The sequence below is a fragment of the Somniosus microcephalus genome, chromosome 23 (genome assembly GCF_052327205.1).
Source record: "Somniosus microcephalus isolate GS21.2 chromosome 23, FLI_Smic_1.0, whole genome shotgun sequence".
Taxonomy (NCBI): domain Eukaryota; kingdom Metazoa; phylum Chordata; class Chondrichthyes; order Squaliformes; family Somniosidae; genus Somniosus; species Somniosus microcephalus.
The window spans coordinates 41,213,218-41,230,481 of NC_141009.1; the positions used below are offsets into that span (position 1 = coordinate 41,213,218).

General features: G+C 46.2%; 1 protein-coding gene across 7 annotated transcripts in view; it reads right to left on the bottom strand.

Annotated features, from left to right (window-relative positions):
- astn2 (astrotactin 2) overlaps positions 1-17,264 on the bottom strand; it is a 1,941,856-nt gene that overhangs the window by 983,992 nt on the left and 940,600 nt on the right. For all 7 annotated transcript variants that reach the window (XM_085965839.1, XM_085965837.1, XM_085965836.1 and 4 more), the window contains 2 exons: positions 15,598-15,672; positions 6,250-6,387 (listed from right to left, as the gene is read on the bottom strand). In XM_085965839.1, the coding sequence (XP_085821965.1) occupies positions 6,250-6,387; positions 15,598-15,672 (213 nt within the window). The remainder of the gene's footprint in view (positions 1-6,249; positions 6,388-15,597; positions 15,673-17,264) is intronic.

Consider the following 17,264-nt stretch of genomic DNA (forward strand, 5'->3'; position numbering starts at 1 on the left):
AAGAGCTGCGGAATCCCTGACAAACAGTGTAAGTGGTGTTTACAGTGTGTTCCTGGGATTTTTGCAGCTCTTCCGTTGAAGTTAACAATGGACAAGTGAGAGAACCTCCACAGAAATTCACCCTAAAGTCTCAGACTGAAAAATTACATTAGTCATATCCAGGGACTGAAAGCAATTTGAACCAGTGGAATGAGTAATGAGAATGAAATTGTTATGGTTGATGACTTGATTTAATGTGTAACTGGACAGTCACAATATACTGTGAGAAAAATCTGACCAGAAACAACAAAACAATTTATTTAAATGGTACATTGTGGCGGAGCCACTAAGGGACTCCGATCAACTGTATATAATTCCCTTTAACAATATGTTAGCTACAGCCTGAGTCTGTATCTTTGTATATACTGTTTGCATGTACAGAGTGCGGTCCCTTTAAGAGCGCGGGCAAACGCGATGACGTCACCCCGTTCATCACGTGATCCCCCACCGGCGGGAAAAACATCATGACGTCATGACGCCAGCCACGGGACCGCCCAAGCGGTCCTCGTGGAGCCTCCAAACTGACTAGACCTGTATTCGTAGTTCTCTTGCATCCGTTTGTTAAACTCAGTTAGTTTTACATTAAACATCGTTTGTTTGATCGCCTGAGTCGACCTCAGTCTCTTGATAGGAACTAGACATTCGTACATTGGTGACCCTGACTTTTGCGAACGGTTTTCGCAGAAGGAACGAAGCATGGAAACAAACGCCGTTGCATTGAAGCTACCTCAATTCTGGGAGCAACAAGCGACCGCGTGGTTCATCCAGTTCGAAGCCCAGTTTGCATTACGGAACATCGTTGCGGTTCAGACCCGATATTTTTACGTGGTCTCCGCACTTAACAGCTCCACCGCATCGTGGATCGTCAGCCTGCTTGAGAACCCCCCGGACGACCGCAAGTATGAAACAATCAAGGCGCGGTTGTTACAGGTCTTCGGGCTCACAAAGTCAGAGTGCGCCCGCTGACTGCTCGCTATGCCCGGCCTCGGGGACTCCAAGCCGTCTGAGCTCATGAGCCAAATGCTCACGCTCCTTGGCTCCGAACCAGAATGCTTCCTCTTTAGGGAGCTCTTCCTCAGTCAGTTACCGGAGCAAGTACAACCTGCCCTGGCCAGGTCCGAAGTCACAGACTGCGCAGCGCTTGCTGCCGAAGCGGACAAGATTTTCACGGTGATGCAGCAGTACTGCGCTGCCACGAGGCGCCCATCCCCCACAGACACCGCCCCAGCTCCTCAACCTTCGGGGCTGTGCTCCTACCACGCGCGGTTTGGCGCGAAAGCCAGATGTTGCCGCCCTCCCTGCAGCTTCTCTCCCAAAAAAAACCAACTGCAACCCCGGCAAAAGAAGAACGGGTCTGACGGGTGCCCCGCGGCTGCGATGGCAATCGGAAATTCTGGCAATCTGTTGTTCATCACCAATTCCATCTCTGGCCGGCGATTCCTATGCGACACCGGCGCACACTGCAGCATTATACCCGCGTCTGCTATTGATGTTCAAGCTGGGAGGCACGGCCTCTCACTCGAAGTGGCTAATGGCGGAGCTATCCAGACCTATGTTAAACGGCGGGTCCAGGTGTGCTTCAGCGGCCAGCGATTTGTTTGGGAATTTGTTATGGCCAGGGTTTCACAAGCCATCCTTGGCGCGGATTTCCTGTGCGCCAACGGCCTCCTGGTCGATGTGCGGAACCGGCGGCTGATCAACGCGGCCACGTTTCACTTCATTCCTTGCCGCCGTGGTAACACCATATCGCGCACCGTCTCCTGCGCTTTCCCAACTCCGGACGAGTTCGCTCGCCTGCTCGGTGAATTTCCGGACCTGACCAGACCTACGTTCTCCTCTACGGCCACGAAGCATGGTGTGGAACACCACATCACTACCACCGGCCCCCCAGTCCACGCGCGGGCCCGGCGCCTCGAACCCGGCAAGCTGGTGGTCGCGAAGGCGGAGTTCGCTACGATGGAACGCCTGGGGATTATTCGCCGGTCCAATAGTCCCTGGTCTTCACCTCTCCACATAGTACCGAAACCTGGCAGCGGATGGCGACCGTGCAGCGACTATTGGCGACCTAACAACGCTACCACTCCTGATCGATACCCGATCCCCGACATTCATGATTTCTCTGCCCATTTGGCTGGGAACACCGTGTTTTCCAAGGTGGATCTGGTCCGAGGCTACCACCAGGTCCCAGTACACCCGCAGTCATCACCCCATTCGGCCTTTTTGAATTTTTGAGGATGCCTTTTGGGTTGTAGAATGCTGCCCAGGCCTTCCAGCGCCTCATGGACTCCGTGCTGCGGGACCTCAAGTTCCTTTTCGTCTATTTAGACGACATCCTCGTGGCCAGTCGAAATAAGGAGGAACACATCGCGCACCTACACACCCTCTTTCGTCGCCTCAGCCAACACGGCCTGATTCTCAACCCGGCCAAGTGTCAGTTTGGTCTGCCCCACATTGATTTCCTGGGACATCGCATTACATCGGAGGGAGCGGTGCCTTTGCAAGCAAAGGTAGAGGCGGTGACATGCTTTCCGCGCCCGCAGACCATCAAGGCCCTGCAGGAGTTCCTCGGGTCCACCGCTTCGTGCCTAAGGCAGCTCTGCTCATGCAGCCCCTGTATGAGGCCCTCAAGGGCAAGTCTGGCAAGGATCCGGTAAGCTGGATGGTCGACATGGACCGGGCATTCATTGACACAAAAAGCGCCCTCACCAACGCAACCATGCTGGCGCACCCGCTGCCAGGTGCCACCATCGCCCTCACCACCGACGCATCAGACTACGCCATCGGCGCAGTGCAGGAACAGTGGGTAAATGGAACGTGGCAACCGCTGGCGTTCTTCAGCCGTCAACTACGGCAAAACGAGCGGAGGTACAGTATCTTCGACCGGGAGTTGCTGGTTCTTTTTCTGGCCATCCGCCATTTCCGGTTCTTGTTGGAAGGATGTCCTTTCACTGCTTTTGTAGACCATAAGCCACTATCATTCGCTATGGCCAAGACCGCCGAACCGTGGTCAGCCCGACAACAATGTCAGCTAACGTTTATCTCTGAATTCACTACTGATATTCAGCACGTGGCCGGTAAAGACAACCTGGTGGCGGATTGCCTCTCCCGCGTGACCGTTCAGGCAGTCCAGCTCGGCATCGACTATGCCCTCATGGCTGTGGATCAAGCCTCGGATCCAGAGGTGCAAGCTTACCAAACCAGCCCCTCTAGCCTCCAAGCGGCCGACGTCAAATTCCACACCGCAGGCACCACGCTACTTTGTGACGTCTCCGTAGGAGATCCTCGCCCTATCGTGCCGGTCGCCTGGTGCCGAAAAGTGTTCGACGCTATACACGGGTTGTCACACCCTGGCATGAAGGCCTCGCAAAGGCTGATGTCGTCCAAGTTCGTTTGGTGGGGCATGCATATGGATGTCCGCGACTGGGCCAACACCTGTGTGGTCTGCCAAAAGGCCAAGGTGCAGCGTCACATCAAAGCTCCATTGGCCACCTTCGCTGTTCCGGAGCAACGGTTCGATCACGTGAATGTGGACCTGGCGGGGCCACTTCCACCTTCTCATGGGTTTACACATATCCTTACGATGGTAGACCGCACCACTAGATGGCCAGAGGTAGTTCGCTTGTCATCCACCACTTCGGCAGACGTAGCCAGGGCATTCATCTCCTCTTGGGTCGCCCGTTTCGGGGTACCGGCGGACATCTCTTCTGATCGTGGACTGCAATTTTCCTCTGAGCTCTGGAACGCAGTGGCTCAGGGGCTCGGCATCAAGCTACATCGCACCACAGCCTACCATCCACAGGTGAACAGCCTGTGCGAACGGTTTCACAGGTCGCTCAAAGCCGCACTGAGGGCCAGCCTCCAAGGCGCTGAATGGGTGGACAGGCTACCATGGGTCCTGTTGGGTCTTCGCACGGCACCCAAGGAAGATCTTCGCTTGTCCTCGGCAGAGCTCGTCTATGGCCAGCCGTTACGCGTACCAGGGGATTTCCTTCCGACTCCAACAGAGCCATGGTCCGCATCCGACCAACTCATCAGCCACCAGGAGGCAGCCAGGTGTTTTGCACCAGTACCAACGTTGCATCACGGCTTTCAGAGCTCCCACGTCCCAGCAGAGCTGAAGAACGCCGAATATGTGTTCATCCACCACGACGCTCATCGGGATCCGCTCAAGGCCCCTTACACTGGTCCTTTCCACGTGCTAGAGCCGGGAGACAAAACTTTCTCGGTGGATATCGGAGGTAAACTGGACCACATTTCGGTTGACCGGTTGAAGCCGGCACACTTGGACCTTGACCGCCCGGTCGAGACCGCACAGCCGCCAAAACGTGGCCGACCGCCCACAGTCGCCGTACCAGATCAAGCACAACCGCCCGCCAGCCCGCCCACTGTCCAGCAGCTTGCACTTCAAGTATACAGAAGTCGCCCTGACAGGCTTGTCAGGCCTCCTCGCCGTTTCACTTTTTCTGTTAAAGACAATTCTGGGGGGGCGCATGTGGCAGAGCCACTAAGGGACTCCGATCAACTGTATATAATTCCCTTTAACAATATGTTAGCTACAGCCTGAGTCCGTATCTTTGTATATACTGTTTGCATGTACAGAGCGCGGTCCCTTTAAGAGCACGGGCAAACGCGATGACATCACGCCGTTCATCACGTGATTCCCCACCGGCGGGAAAAATGTGATGACGTCATGATGCCAGCCACAGGACCGCCCAAGCGGTCCTCGTGGAGCCTCCGAACTGACTAGACCTGTATTCGTAGTTCTCTTGCATCTGTTTGTTAAACTCAGTTTTACATTAAACATCATTTGTTTGATCGCCTGAGTCAACCTCAGTCTCTTGATAGGAACTAGACATTCCTACAACATGTCATTTTTTATAGTGCAGATCAATTCACTGCAATTACTGTTGAGTTGGAAGGCAACAGACAAGAATGGCCAGTGAAAAATGTATTTCCCTTGCCATTTACATCCCTTCAGGAATTTCTGAATTAACATTTACCAGTTGCTTTTCCAGTAGAACAGACTCTCCATCAATCTGTTAGCTAATGTAATGAATATATTTTTTATTTTGGTTTGTTTTCCATGCTGTCAAGTAATCAGCTGGAGCAATGGCCACCGAACTCACACCTCAGGTTGACAGACATGGTTTCCGAGCTGTGTGAATCCCATGGCCATGCAGGGAAATTTAAAAAGTAGGGGGAAAAGTCTCTTAAGTGCCTGTAAACTACCTAATAAGGATTTCAATTGGGTTCCCTGCCGCTGCAGGTTGGGTTAGCTCCAGGATGACAGACACGCCTGTGGGAAAGGCACGGGGGAGCAAGTTGACAGTGGGTTCCCGACCTGCTGTCAAAAAAAACAACTTTCCCACCCGACCCACCACCGATCACACCTGCTGCCACCCCGGAAAATTCAGCCCTATATTTTAAGGGTTACTTAGCTCTTTCAGAATTGAAAGAAGAACCAAGCCACAAACACAAACGCTCTGTGTCATTGATTCAGATATGTGTAACATTGGCAGCTCTTTTTGAAGTTAGGGGGCAGCCATTTAAATTCCACAAAGCTCTTGTAATTTTTTTTTTGGGTGGTGGGGGGGAGTTGGTATTTAAAAGCCTGAAGCTTTCCAAAAATGTTTCAATTAGATCAGGTGTCCGTGAAGAGAGGGATTCTGAACAGATCTTCTCAATGAAAATGAGCTAATAAAAAAATTGTGCAGTTCGTAAAAATATAGAAGAACTGTTACATACATAAAGATATAGGGGTAGAGTTTCCACTAGGTAATAAGAGAGAGTAATAAGGGTAAAACGACTCAAAATTATAACAAAGGTTTAAAAAAATAAGTATTTATCAGGACTCCACCATCAAGACAGTCTCAACCCACAAGAAAAAAAACACTTGAACCTTTCCACATCGTTGATGGGACTTGACAATACCTCAACTGGCAGCAGAAATAATAATTCAGCCAGAAAAGGTAAATAAAGAATGTTCTAATTTGATATGCATGTCACAGACAATGATGGAAAGCCAAATTAGAAAACTGAATAAACAGATAAAGCAACATCCATCATACTGCAAATTGTTCCATGAATTTGATGAATTAGAAATAACAGCTGGCAAATGCTTTTCCAATCTGATTTCCGGATAATACAATCACATCAACACAATTAAAATGTCCTTATCCCTCCATTTTGTGCCTGCGATTGGTATCTTACCTGACCTCTCCTGTGTCCTCTGTGACTAGGACATCGGTCTTGCAGCTGGCCAAAGGACTGATGGACAGCTCCACCGGAGGCACGACAAAGCTTTTACTGACTGGCAGCCATAAACCTTGACCCAGGCTGTAGGTAGACCTATAAAAATAAAGAGGCCAAATAAATATACAGTGTCTTATCACACCCCTCAGTAATGTCTCAAAGTGCTTCCTGTGCACAGAATTACTTTCAAGTATATAGATGCTATTTTAGACACAGCAGGATCCCATGAACAATGATGAAAATGAATTTTTTATGACATCATTGGTTCATGGAAGAATGTTTGCCATCTGAACCACCAGAAAAAAAGCGATGGGTCTTGATTTGATCTACCATCGATGGCGGCACCTTTGACAAAACAGTTGGTTCTGCACTGGAGCGTTAACCTAGCTTTTGAGCTTAATTCTTGTAGTGGAAAAGGGTCAATGTTGAAAAGTGTCAAAAGAACACATTTGAACCACGAGTACAAAAAAGTCATCAAAAGTATTCATTATGGAACAATCAGAATTCTATTTACATAAACAATGACAATTCAGAATGATGGAAGAAATATAGTCAAGAAAATAGACAAAGACTACAAGTGACTTTAATACATTATTCCTGGTTGAAGAACACAAATCTAATTTAATCCGATCTTTCAACATTTTCATCATGAACCATAAGCACTGTCAGAAGGTGCATGACATTCAAAGGTTTTTCTTTCTAACCCAGCAATACATCAAATAAATGTTGAACTTCTTTTGAAGTATCACATTACTGACGTACAAATTTTAAACAAACTTGGAAAGGTAACACAATAGCAAAATACTGCGGATGCTGGAAATCTGAAATAACAACAGAAAATGCTGGAAATACTCAGCAGGCCAGGCAGCATCCGTAGAGAGAGAAACAGAGTTAACGGGGTCGATTTTCCTGGAGCCGTCAGGCGGGGTTTCAGGCATGTGGGGGGGGGGGAAATCCTGAATTCGGGGGTCCCGACACCATCCCGCCCAAAACCCCGCTCCACGCAAGTTTCAGAGGCGGCGGGTACCCACCCCGCTCTGGGACCCGCCGACCCCAGGCGGGAAGGGATTAGTGCCAATTAACTGCCTGTTAACAGGTAGTTAACAGGCAGTTTTTAGCCTAATCCCTATTTTGAGGGGTGTCGTGTGGGTTTCCCGACGGCTCCAAACCACGCCAGGTTAGAGCATCGGGCCGTCAGGTTGAAGGAGTTGGAGGGGTCGCGATGTCAGTGTTCAGGTGAGTGATGGGTGCATGAGTGCAAAGGTAAGTGTGTTTGGTGTGTCTAAAGTGTGTAAAGTACTTTTACTTACCTGTACTTACCTTAACAGCTTTTCTTCCTGTAGGCGTCGGGAGCGCATCACTCAGCCGGCACTTAAAGCAGAATGGCTGCGATCTGTGAAAAGTGACAGCCTTCAGCTTTGAGTGCTGCTGAGAGTTCTAACTGAGTCTGTGCAGAAGGACTCATGTTAGAACTCAGACTGTCAGTGTTTGGCAGCTTCAAACAGCTGTGAAACACTGATATTTCATCTGTCAAGAACTCTTGACAGATGAAATTGAAGTCTGTGACGTCACCTGTTGCCAGGTGGCCCTTAATTGGCCTGCTGAGCCCGCAGTCGATGTAGGCGGGTCTAAAACCCGAAAGTTGTAGTCCCGCCTTCTTCCCGATAGCTTCAGGAAAATCTACCCCAACGGTTCAGGTCTGGGACCCTTCATCAGAACTGGAAAAGGCTGGAGATGTAACAGATATTAAGCAGGTACAGAGTTGGGGGGGGCGTTAGGAGGGGAGGAAGGAATTGAAAAAACAATCTGTGCTTATGTAAGAGGCAGGAAAGATAAAATGTTGCAAATGGGAATGGCAAAAAAATACAGCATGAAAAATGGGGGCGGGGTTATTGTCTGAAATTGTTGAACTCAATGTTGAGTCCAGAAGGCTGTACAGTGCCTAATCGAAAGATGAGGTGCTGTTCCTCGAGCTTACATTGAGCTTCATTGGAACAATGTAATAGGCCGAGGACAGAGAGGTCAGAGTGGGAGTGATGCAGAGAATTAAAGTGACAAGCGACCGGAAGCTCAGGGTCACCCTTACGGACTGAACGGAGGTGTTCCGCAAAGCGGTCGCCCAATCTGCGTTTGGTCTCCCCAATGTACAGGAGACCGCATCGTGAGCAGCGAATACAGTATATTAAATTGCAAGAAGTACAAGTAAATTGCTGTTTCACCTGGAAGGGGTGTTTGGGGCTCTGGACAATGGGAAGGGAGGAGGTAAAAGGGTATGTGTTGCATCTCCTGCGCTTGCACGGGAAGGTGCCAGGCGAAGGAGAAGGGCTGTTCGGGGTGATTGAGGAGTGGACAAGGAGCAGTCCCTTCGGAATGCTGAAAGGGGAGATGCGGGGAAGATGTGTTTGGTGGTGGGATCACGTTGGAGGTGACGGAAATGACGGAGGATGATCCGTAACAGTTATCTTTCGAAAGCTGAAGTTTCCATAATAGTCAGTTCCTTTCATGTGAATAACCTCATCACCTATTCGGAGTCCGCAGGGAAATAGTTTGTGGAATTTTACATTGCACAACTCCTGTCACAGATTTGATGATTTGTAAATGGTTTCGTTCTGCGTTTACTTTGAACTTGCAAATTGTCTGGTGGTAGACTGCGTAAACAGTAGCCGTCAGGCAACATGCGACAATACAATTTTAATACCTAACTCTGCTCAAGTGTATAATTGGAGCAAAAAGGCCTTCACTTCAAGATAACAACGCTGGATGCTCTGACTCTAAAGAAATATGTTGATATTTTCAGCAGAACAAAACTTTAAAGTGGTGAGAGTAGTTAACCAGTTCGGAAAACAGACCAGCCAGAATTTTTTTTAAAATTCGTTTATGGGATGTGGGCGTCGCTGGCAAGGCCAGCATTTATTGCCCATCCCTAATTGCCCTTGAGAAGGTGGTGGTGAGCCGCCTTCTTGAACCTTCTTGAACCGCTGCAGTCCATGTGGTGAAGGTACTCCCACAGTGCTGTTAGGTAGGGAGTTCCAAGATTTTGACCCAGCGACGATGAAGGATCGGCAATATACTTCTCAGTCAGGATGTGACTTGGAGGGGAACATGAGGTGGTGGTGTTCCCATGTGCCTGCTGCCCTTGTCCTTCTAGGTGGAAGAGGTCGCGTGTTTGGGAGGTGCTGCTGAAGAAGTCTTGGCGAGTTGCTGCAGTGCATCTTGTAGATGGTACACACTGCAGCCACGGTACGCCGGTGGTGGAGGGAGTGAATGTTTAAGGTGGTGGATGGGGTGCCAATCAAGCGGGCTGCTTTTCCTGGATGGTGTGGGGCTTCTTGAGTGTTGTTGGCGCTGCACTCATCCAGGCAAGTGGAGAGTATTCCATCACACTCCTTACTTGTGCCTTGTAGATGGTGGAAAGTCTTTGGGGAGTCAGGAGGTGAGACACTCGCCACAGAATACCTAGCCTCTGACCTGCTCTTGTTGCCACAGTATTTATGTGGCTGGTCCAGTTAAGTTTCTGGTCAATGGTGAACCCCAGGATGTTGATGGCAAAAATGGTAGGTAATGCACAAATACAATGGGGATCTCGCTGGTACAAAGATTGAGTTCTTCGAACTGGAGCTAATATCTCATTAAGCATGGATTAACAATGGCTTGATGAAAATAAAATAGGTTTTACATTTTGTGCACTTAATAACTTCTTGGCCACAGGTAGATTTTAGGATTACTTACTTTCATTCTTGGGATAGGAGCATCACTAGAAAGGACAGCATATATTGTTCATCCCTAGTTGCCATTAAAAATCCACTCCCTTCACCACTGGTGCACTGCGGCTGCAGTGTGTACTATCTACATGATACACTGCAGCAACTTGCCAAGGCTTCTCCCAAACCTGCAATCTCCACCATCTAGAAGGACAAGGGCAGCTGGTGCATGTGGCCACTATCACCTCCAAGTTCCCTTCCAAATTACACACCATCTGGATTTGGACATATATCACTGTAACTTCATTGTTGCTGGCTCAAAATCCTGGAACTCAATACCCAACAGCACTTCGGGAAAATTTTAGCTATAAGCTGCACAGGCAGCTCTCTGCCGGTCCCACGCAGCCCTGGTCCGGCTTTTTCAATGTTAAGTTTCACGCATGCGTGAAACTGCGAATGGGCTACACACCCAAAACAAATTAGGAGGAACGTTGCTGTGGGAGTGCCTTCACCACATGGACTGCAGTGGTTCAAGAAGGTGGCTCACCACCACCTTCTCGATGGCAACTAGAGATGGGCAATAAATACTAGCCTTGCTATTGAGGCCCATATCTCAAGAATGAATAAAAAAACAAGCCCACTATCTATCAAAAATAGATTATACAGTAAATTCTTTCTTATCCGGCATCTATGGGACCAGGATGGTGCCGGTTGATGAAAAATTCTGGATAACAGAGAGGTATGTATACCTACCAAGGCAATTTTTAACACAAACAAAAATAAAAAATCAAGAAATGTACTGTATAATTGGGTACTCACCTACAGAATGTTCCGTTAAATGTATGGTAGAATTGGCAAGATTACCGGTTATTGAGGTGTTGTTTTGTATTGAGATATATCTATTTTGCCGGTTGTTAAAGTATTCCGGATGATAAAGTGCCGTTTAAACAAGAGTTTACTGTATGTACATTTATATAAAATTCATCTCCTAGCTCCAGCTGAATTACAGTATTGATGGGCTGTAGCTTGTGCCCAGACACATATGAAGTAGTACATCTGCTCATGGCCACCAGGTAACGTCCTATCGTTTCTTTCTCACCTCTGCCCAACACTCATCAGTCTCACCTCCTCCATGAGACTCACCATCTCAGTACCGTATCACTCAACCACTTCTCCTCAGCCCGATGCTTGTTAATATCATCCATCTCTCCCTTTTATCAGGCATTGCTGTCACCAACACTGTACTAATTGCTCCTCCACCTCCTCAGAAAGCTCATCCTCGACCCCTTCAGTTACCAACCAATCAGTAATCTTCTCTTTCTATTTAAGGTCTTTGAATACACCATTGCTAACCAACTTCTCATCCACTTCTCCCATCTCTCCCTAATGCATCCCTTAAGTCTAGTTCCTACGTTACCCACAGCATTAAGTCTGACCTAGTCAAAGTCATTAGCAATACCCTATGTGACTGTAACCAGAGCATGAGATCATTCCTCATCCATTGGTACCTATCTACAGCTTTTAACACAGTCAATATCTTTATCTGTAGCCTACCTCTGTGCCACCAAATTATCTTAGTTTCTACTGAACCCAATATAGCCAGTGCATCTCTTCCGATGACTTTGCCTCCTGCTCTCTTATGGTCTCCTCCACCATGTCCCAAGCCTCAATTAATAGCCTCCTCCAGTTCCTCATCTACATGCTGTCCCTCAATGACATCATCTACAGACATTTGTATTCCAATGATGGCCAATTGTACCCATCGGTCACTATGCTTGACTCCGTCACTGCCTGCCAGAGACCGAGTACTGGATGAGAAAGAATTTTCTTCAGCTCAACATCAGCAAGAAGGAAGTCAACCTGTTCAGCTCCCATGAAAAGCCTTGTACCTCAGTCATTTATTCTGTCTCGTTTCTGGTTGCTTGCTCAGGATAAACCTGTCAATCTGTAACTTTTGTCTAGTCTGTCAAAAACTTTTCAAATATAAAAAAGTGTAAGAAAAATTAAGTAGTTAAAAAATCCAGTTTTTCTTGCTGCTACCAATCCAAAAATAAGGCATTAGCCTCTAATTTACCTAAAAATGTGCCTATTTATATCACTTGGAACATACAACCTTCACAGGACAGGCCAGGCTACACATTTCAGCAGCTGAATAATACGCTACATGTTAAAATTCTTCTGTCTCTAAAAAAGACTGTAACCTCTACCTTATTGTGAACAGTGGCATAGGAGATCCACTATATCATTAGCAGTGAATTAAATGTGCATTAAACAAGCAAGCAGGCATTGGCAGTAAGTGCTTCATTTAAGTTTCTAGTATTTCATGCCCACATATTCACAGGTGTCCGATCTGACTGAGGTGCCATGCTAGATTCCAACCCTTGCTGATACAGCAGCTGGAAGTATTAATACATCTGAATTCTACCCACCAAGTAACCTAACAATCCCTTTTATTCTGGTACAGATGTGACATGGTTGAAGAGTTATTATCAGCTCCATTGTGAAGGATTGCATGGCTGCATTTACTGCCCTCCAGACTGCAAGAGGTGAACACCATCTGTTTTTCCTTGTGCACCAATTTGTTTCATTAATTGAAATACAAGTGAAAAGCTGATGAGCAGATTGGAGAGGGAGGAGGAACAGAAACAGACAGCGACTTTTGGGTCGTTGACATACACAGTGAAATCTGCTTTTATGAGTCAGTCAGAGGAGCGATCCACACTCAGAACTTAAGTGGACTGAATCCTACAAAACAGCACCATCGTGGCATTACATTGGCCAAATTCAAACAAAGTATTGGCTGACGCACATCAGACCAATCCGAACTTTGGTTTCATATCAGTATTTCTGAATCTCTTAACCTAAAGGAGTACTTTAACTTATTTTCTTCTAAACTCCCTCCATTCGCTACACAAAGTTACCATTCTGAAACTGAGAGAAGATGGAGTGTCACGTCCTACCAATTATAAAACCAGAAAGTGAGTGGGGCTTGGGAAAAGGAACAGGGCTGAAGGTAACTGACAACAGCAGTTCAATGCCAAAGTCTGTCTTGCGTCCAGGCAAAGGCTTTGTCCAAGCCAAAACCTTCGGGGCTGAGGAATATCACTATGCGTATACGCTGGGAAACAACAGCTTGGAAACTGCAGCCTGTACAGCAGTCAAAGCCACTGTGCAGCAGCAACTGATACACTTTGATCTCCGTATCATACTCTCAGGCTGCACGTGGCACCCGTCTCCTGATGAACCCAGACTGATTGACTTGGTATTGGAGTGACTGGGAGGCTCGTGGCTGACGCGGCAGATGTTTATGATGGCTCTGAGCTGCTGCGAGACCCAGAAAAACAGACAGAGCACAGATGAGTGCAGCCTGGCTATCCTCTGTCTATATACAAATCTCCCTTCTAGTCTACGTCTGTCAAATTTCAGACATCGCACTTTCAAAGTATCAAAAATACAATAAAAGGCATTCAATTCATGCTTAATTACCAACACCTGTCATTCTGAAGAATTCCCTCACCAAAATCAATTCGCCTCAAGATGTGCTTATTAAAGCAATTAGACTTCAAGGGACAAGCTAGGATAAACACAGTTTAAACCTTACCACAGGTAAACCTCATCAATGAAATAATGCATTGTGCTTTACATGGTATAATGCTCTGTATTCTTACATAATAGCCTGTAATTTCTGATAGGAGGCTTCCTGCGTGCAGATGCCTCCTATCGAGAAAAAATCTACGCACTTACCCGAGGGCTCCCGAGGTCCGGGCATTTCCGCTCCTGGGTCTCTCCACAGTCGAAATGCACAGGGCCCACGTATCCCAGGGGCGCAGGCGGTTCGCAAGCGTCCCTGGGATCACGTGGGTCAGGCGAGCCAATGGGAGAAGGGAATCTCCCTTCACAGAAGGCAGTAGAGGCCAATACATTAAATATATTCAAGAAGGAGTTGGATATATTTCTTAAGGCTAAAGGGATCAAGGGGTATGGGGAGAAAGCAGGGACCGGGTACTGAATTTGGATGATCAGCCATGATCGCACTGAATGGCGGAGCAGGCTCGAGGGGCCGAATGGCCTACTCCTGCTCCTATCTTTCTATATGTTTCATACTTTTGACAGACAGACATGTCAAATATATGAATGGAGATCACCCCAAAAACACATCAAAACATTAAGTAAATTTTTTAAAAACCATCATGTTTTTAAAATGAGTTAAAATGACATTAAATTAAATATTTTAAACAAAAATTTTATTTTTTGAAAAATAATTTTTTACAGGGCTAAAAATAAACTTACCTTTTTTAAAGTATTTTTAAATTATAAAATGAGAATTAAAAAAAAAACTTTTTAAAACTGTTATGCTAGTAAAAGCAGGCCTTACGCCTGCTTTTACCAGGCGTAAGATTTTTAAGCGATTTCAGCGGGCGGAGGTTCTGCAGAAAGTGGAACTCTCCACCCGCAGAGGCCCTTCTTCAGGGCAGGCATCCGATCTGTCAAGAGCATTCTTGACAGATCGGAAATGCTGGTTTTCAGCGCATGCACTTCGCGTGCCTGAAACCGGAATTTCTGATGTCCCTACAGGTGTGTACGCGGATCGGAAAATACGGGCTAGTGTTTCATCTGTCTACTATGACCAAAGCCACAGGAGAGCCATTAAGTTATATTTTTAAATAATGGTTTGAAACAGTGGACCGTCAGTTAAATAAATGATTATTTCTTTCATTTCTTTCCATGACATAAAGCGCATTCTGTACTCAAAAAAGTGAAGGAGGGATGTCAATGATGGACAATGGAAAAGTTTGTAATTTTTTTTGTGTACGTAATCGTTTCAAACACTCCTGGGTCAGGTACAACACAAGTTAAATGTAGAATAAAGATTACTCTATTCTGCTCTAACAATATATCTTAATCCTAACCTTTGAAGAGACCGGTGTCTGCACCAGTGTAAAATTTTCCACTGCAACTATCCACATGTTTTCCCAGAGTGAGACTACCAATTTAGTGCTGATTGGTGCTTAATTATACAGTAAACTCTTGTTTAAACGGCACTCAATCATCCAGAATACTTTAATAACCGGCAAAATAGATAACCGGTATTCTTGCCGAATCCATCCAGCACTCGTTTTGCCGAGTCTGAGTCTCCTGTGATGGCCGAGTTAGTCAGTGGTTTTTATTTTTGTTTGTGTTAAAAATTGCCTTGGGTAGGTATAGCTCTCTGTTATCCAGAATTGTTCATCAACCGGCACCATCTTGGTCCCATAGGTGCCGGATAAGAAAGTGTTTGCTGTATATAGTTTCATACTGAAGAGTAATGAAACTCAATTCACTTAGGACATTAAAAATGGGGAAGAGTTTCATCTAACCAGTCATGACTGGGTATGAGCCATGTCCCAAATATACAAAGGTCCACATACCTGCCCACCAATCCCTTGAAAGAGACAATCATATTCAAATTGAGTCCAAGAAATGTAACCTGAATGTGGTACAGTCTAGGTTTAGGTGAGCTATATCATTAGAGTGCTGACTATGACCAATTAATATAGATAACCCCTTCTCATAAGTTACTGCAGCAGAAAAAAAGAAAGTTGACGAAATAAATTCATTTTTTTACCTGAATATCTTTTCTGGAGCCTGTTCCCCTGTCACAAGGTCATAACCTCTTTCCAGTGTTGTATATGGCCATGGCCTACAAAAACAGCAGTGACAATTAAATGCAGGTTAAGAAATGACTGGACAGCAAGGAAGGTTTGATTATTCCAAATATAATCACTGGACTAATCACCACATGCTAACAATATAAACAGAATTTACTTGCATTTATGTAGCACCCTTAAAAGTAGAAAAACTTCCCAAGGCTCATCACAGATGCAGAAGGAAAAATGACGTTAAGCCAAAGGAGAGATTATGAGAGCTTTGTCAAAGAGGAGAGGGAGGTGGAGAGGTCGAGGGAGGGAATTCCAGTGGTACCGAGACAGTTGAAGACACAGCGACCAATGCTGGTGAGAAGGGAGGGCAGATACGCAAGAGGTTGAAGCCATTATACTTTCATGTTAACATGTCAAAAGAAACTTGGATTCAAACACACACAAAAACAGGTTCAAACAATCACAATGTCTTGTTCCACAAACAAGACAGCTTGACAAGAATTAAACAGCCAGCAAAATGTCGGATCTAAATGAAGTTGCAATGCAAACACAGAAGGTCATTTTAGAGGGTTTTAAAAATCAGCAAAGGATGACCAAGAAAGTGATAACGATGGAGAAAATAGAATATTGGAGTAAACTATCAAGAATTTTTTCTTTTAAAGATTGCAAGAACTTCTACAAGTATGTAAAACAGAAGAGATTAGCGAATGTAAACATGGGTCCCTTAGAGGCAGAGACAGGAGAAATTATAGTGGAGAATAAGGAAATGGTAGTGATGTTAAACAAATACTTTGTGTCTGCCTTCACAGTAAAAGACACAAAAAACATATCGGAAGGTGTGGAGGGCCTAGGGTCTAATGAGAATGAAGAACATAAGAACATAAGAAATAGGAGCAGGAGTAGGCCAATCGGCCCCTCGAGCCTGCTCCGCCATTCAATAAGATCATGGCTGATCTGATCCTAACCACCAATCCACTATCACAGAACCATCTCCTGAATCTAACAGAATTAGACACACAAAATAGGAGCAGGATCAGGCTACACGGCCCCTGGGCCCGCTCCGCTACCCACAGGGCCATGACCGATCCGAACCTAGGCTCATGTCCAAATTCCTGCCCGCTCCCCGTAACCCTTAATTCCCTTTACTTCTAGGAAACTGTCTATTTCTGTTTTAAATTTATGTAATGATGTAGCTTCTACAGCTTTTTGGGGCAGCATATTCCATGGACCTACCACCCTCTGAGTGAAGTAGTTCCTCCTCATCTCAGTTTTGAAAGAGCAGCCCCTTATTCTAAGACTATGCCCCCTAGTTCTAGTTTCACCCATCATCGGGAACATCCTCCCCGCATCCACCCGATCCAACCCCTTCACAATCTTATATGTTTCAATAAGATCGCCTCTCATTCTTCTGAACTCCAATGAGTAGAGTCCCAATCTACTCAACCTCTCCTCATATGTCCATCCCCTCATCCCCGGGATTAACCAAGTGAACCTTCTTTGTACTGACTCGAGAGCAAGTATGTCCTTTCTTAAGTATGGACACCAAAACTGTACGCAGTATTCCAGGTGCGGTCTCACCAATACCTTGTACAACTGAAGCAATACCTCCCTATTTTTATATTCTATCCCCCTA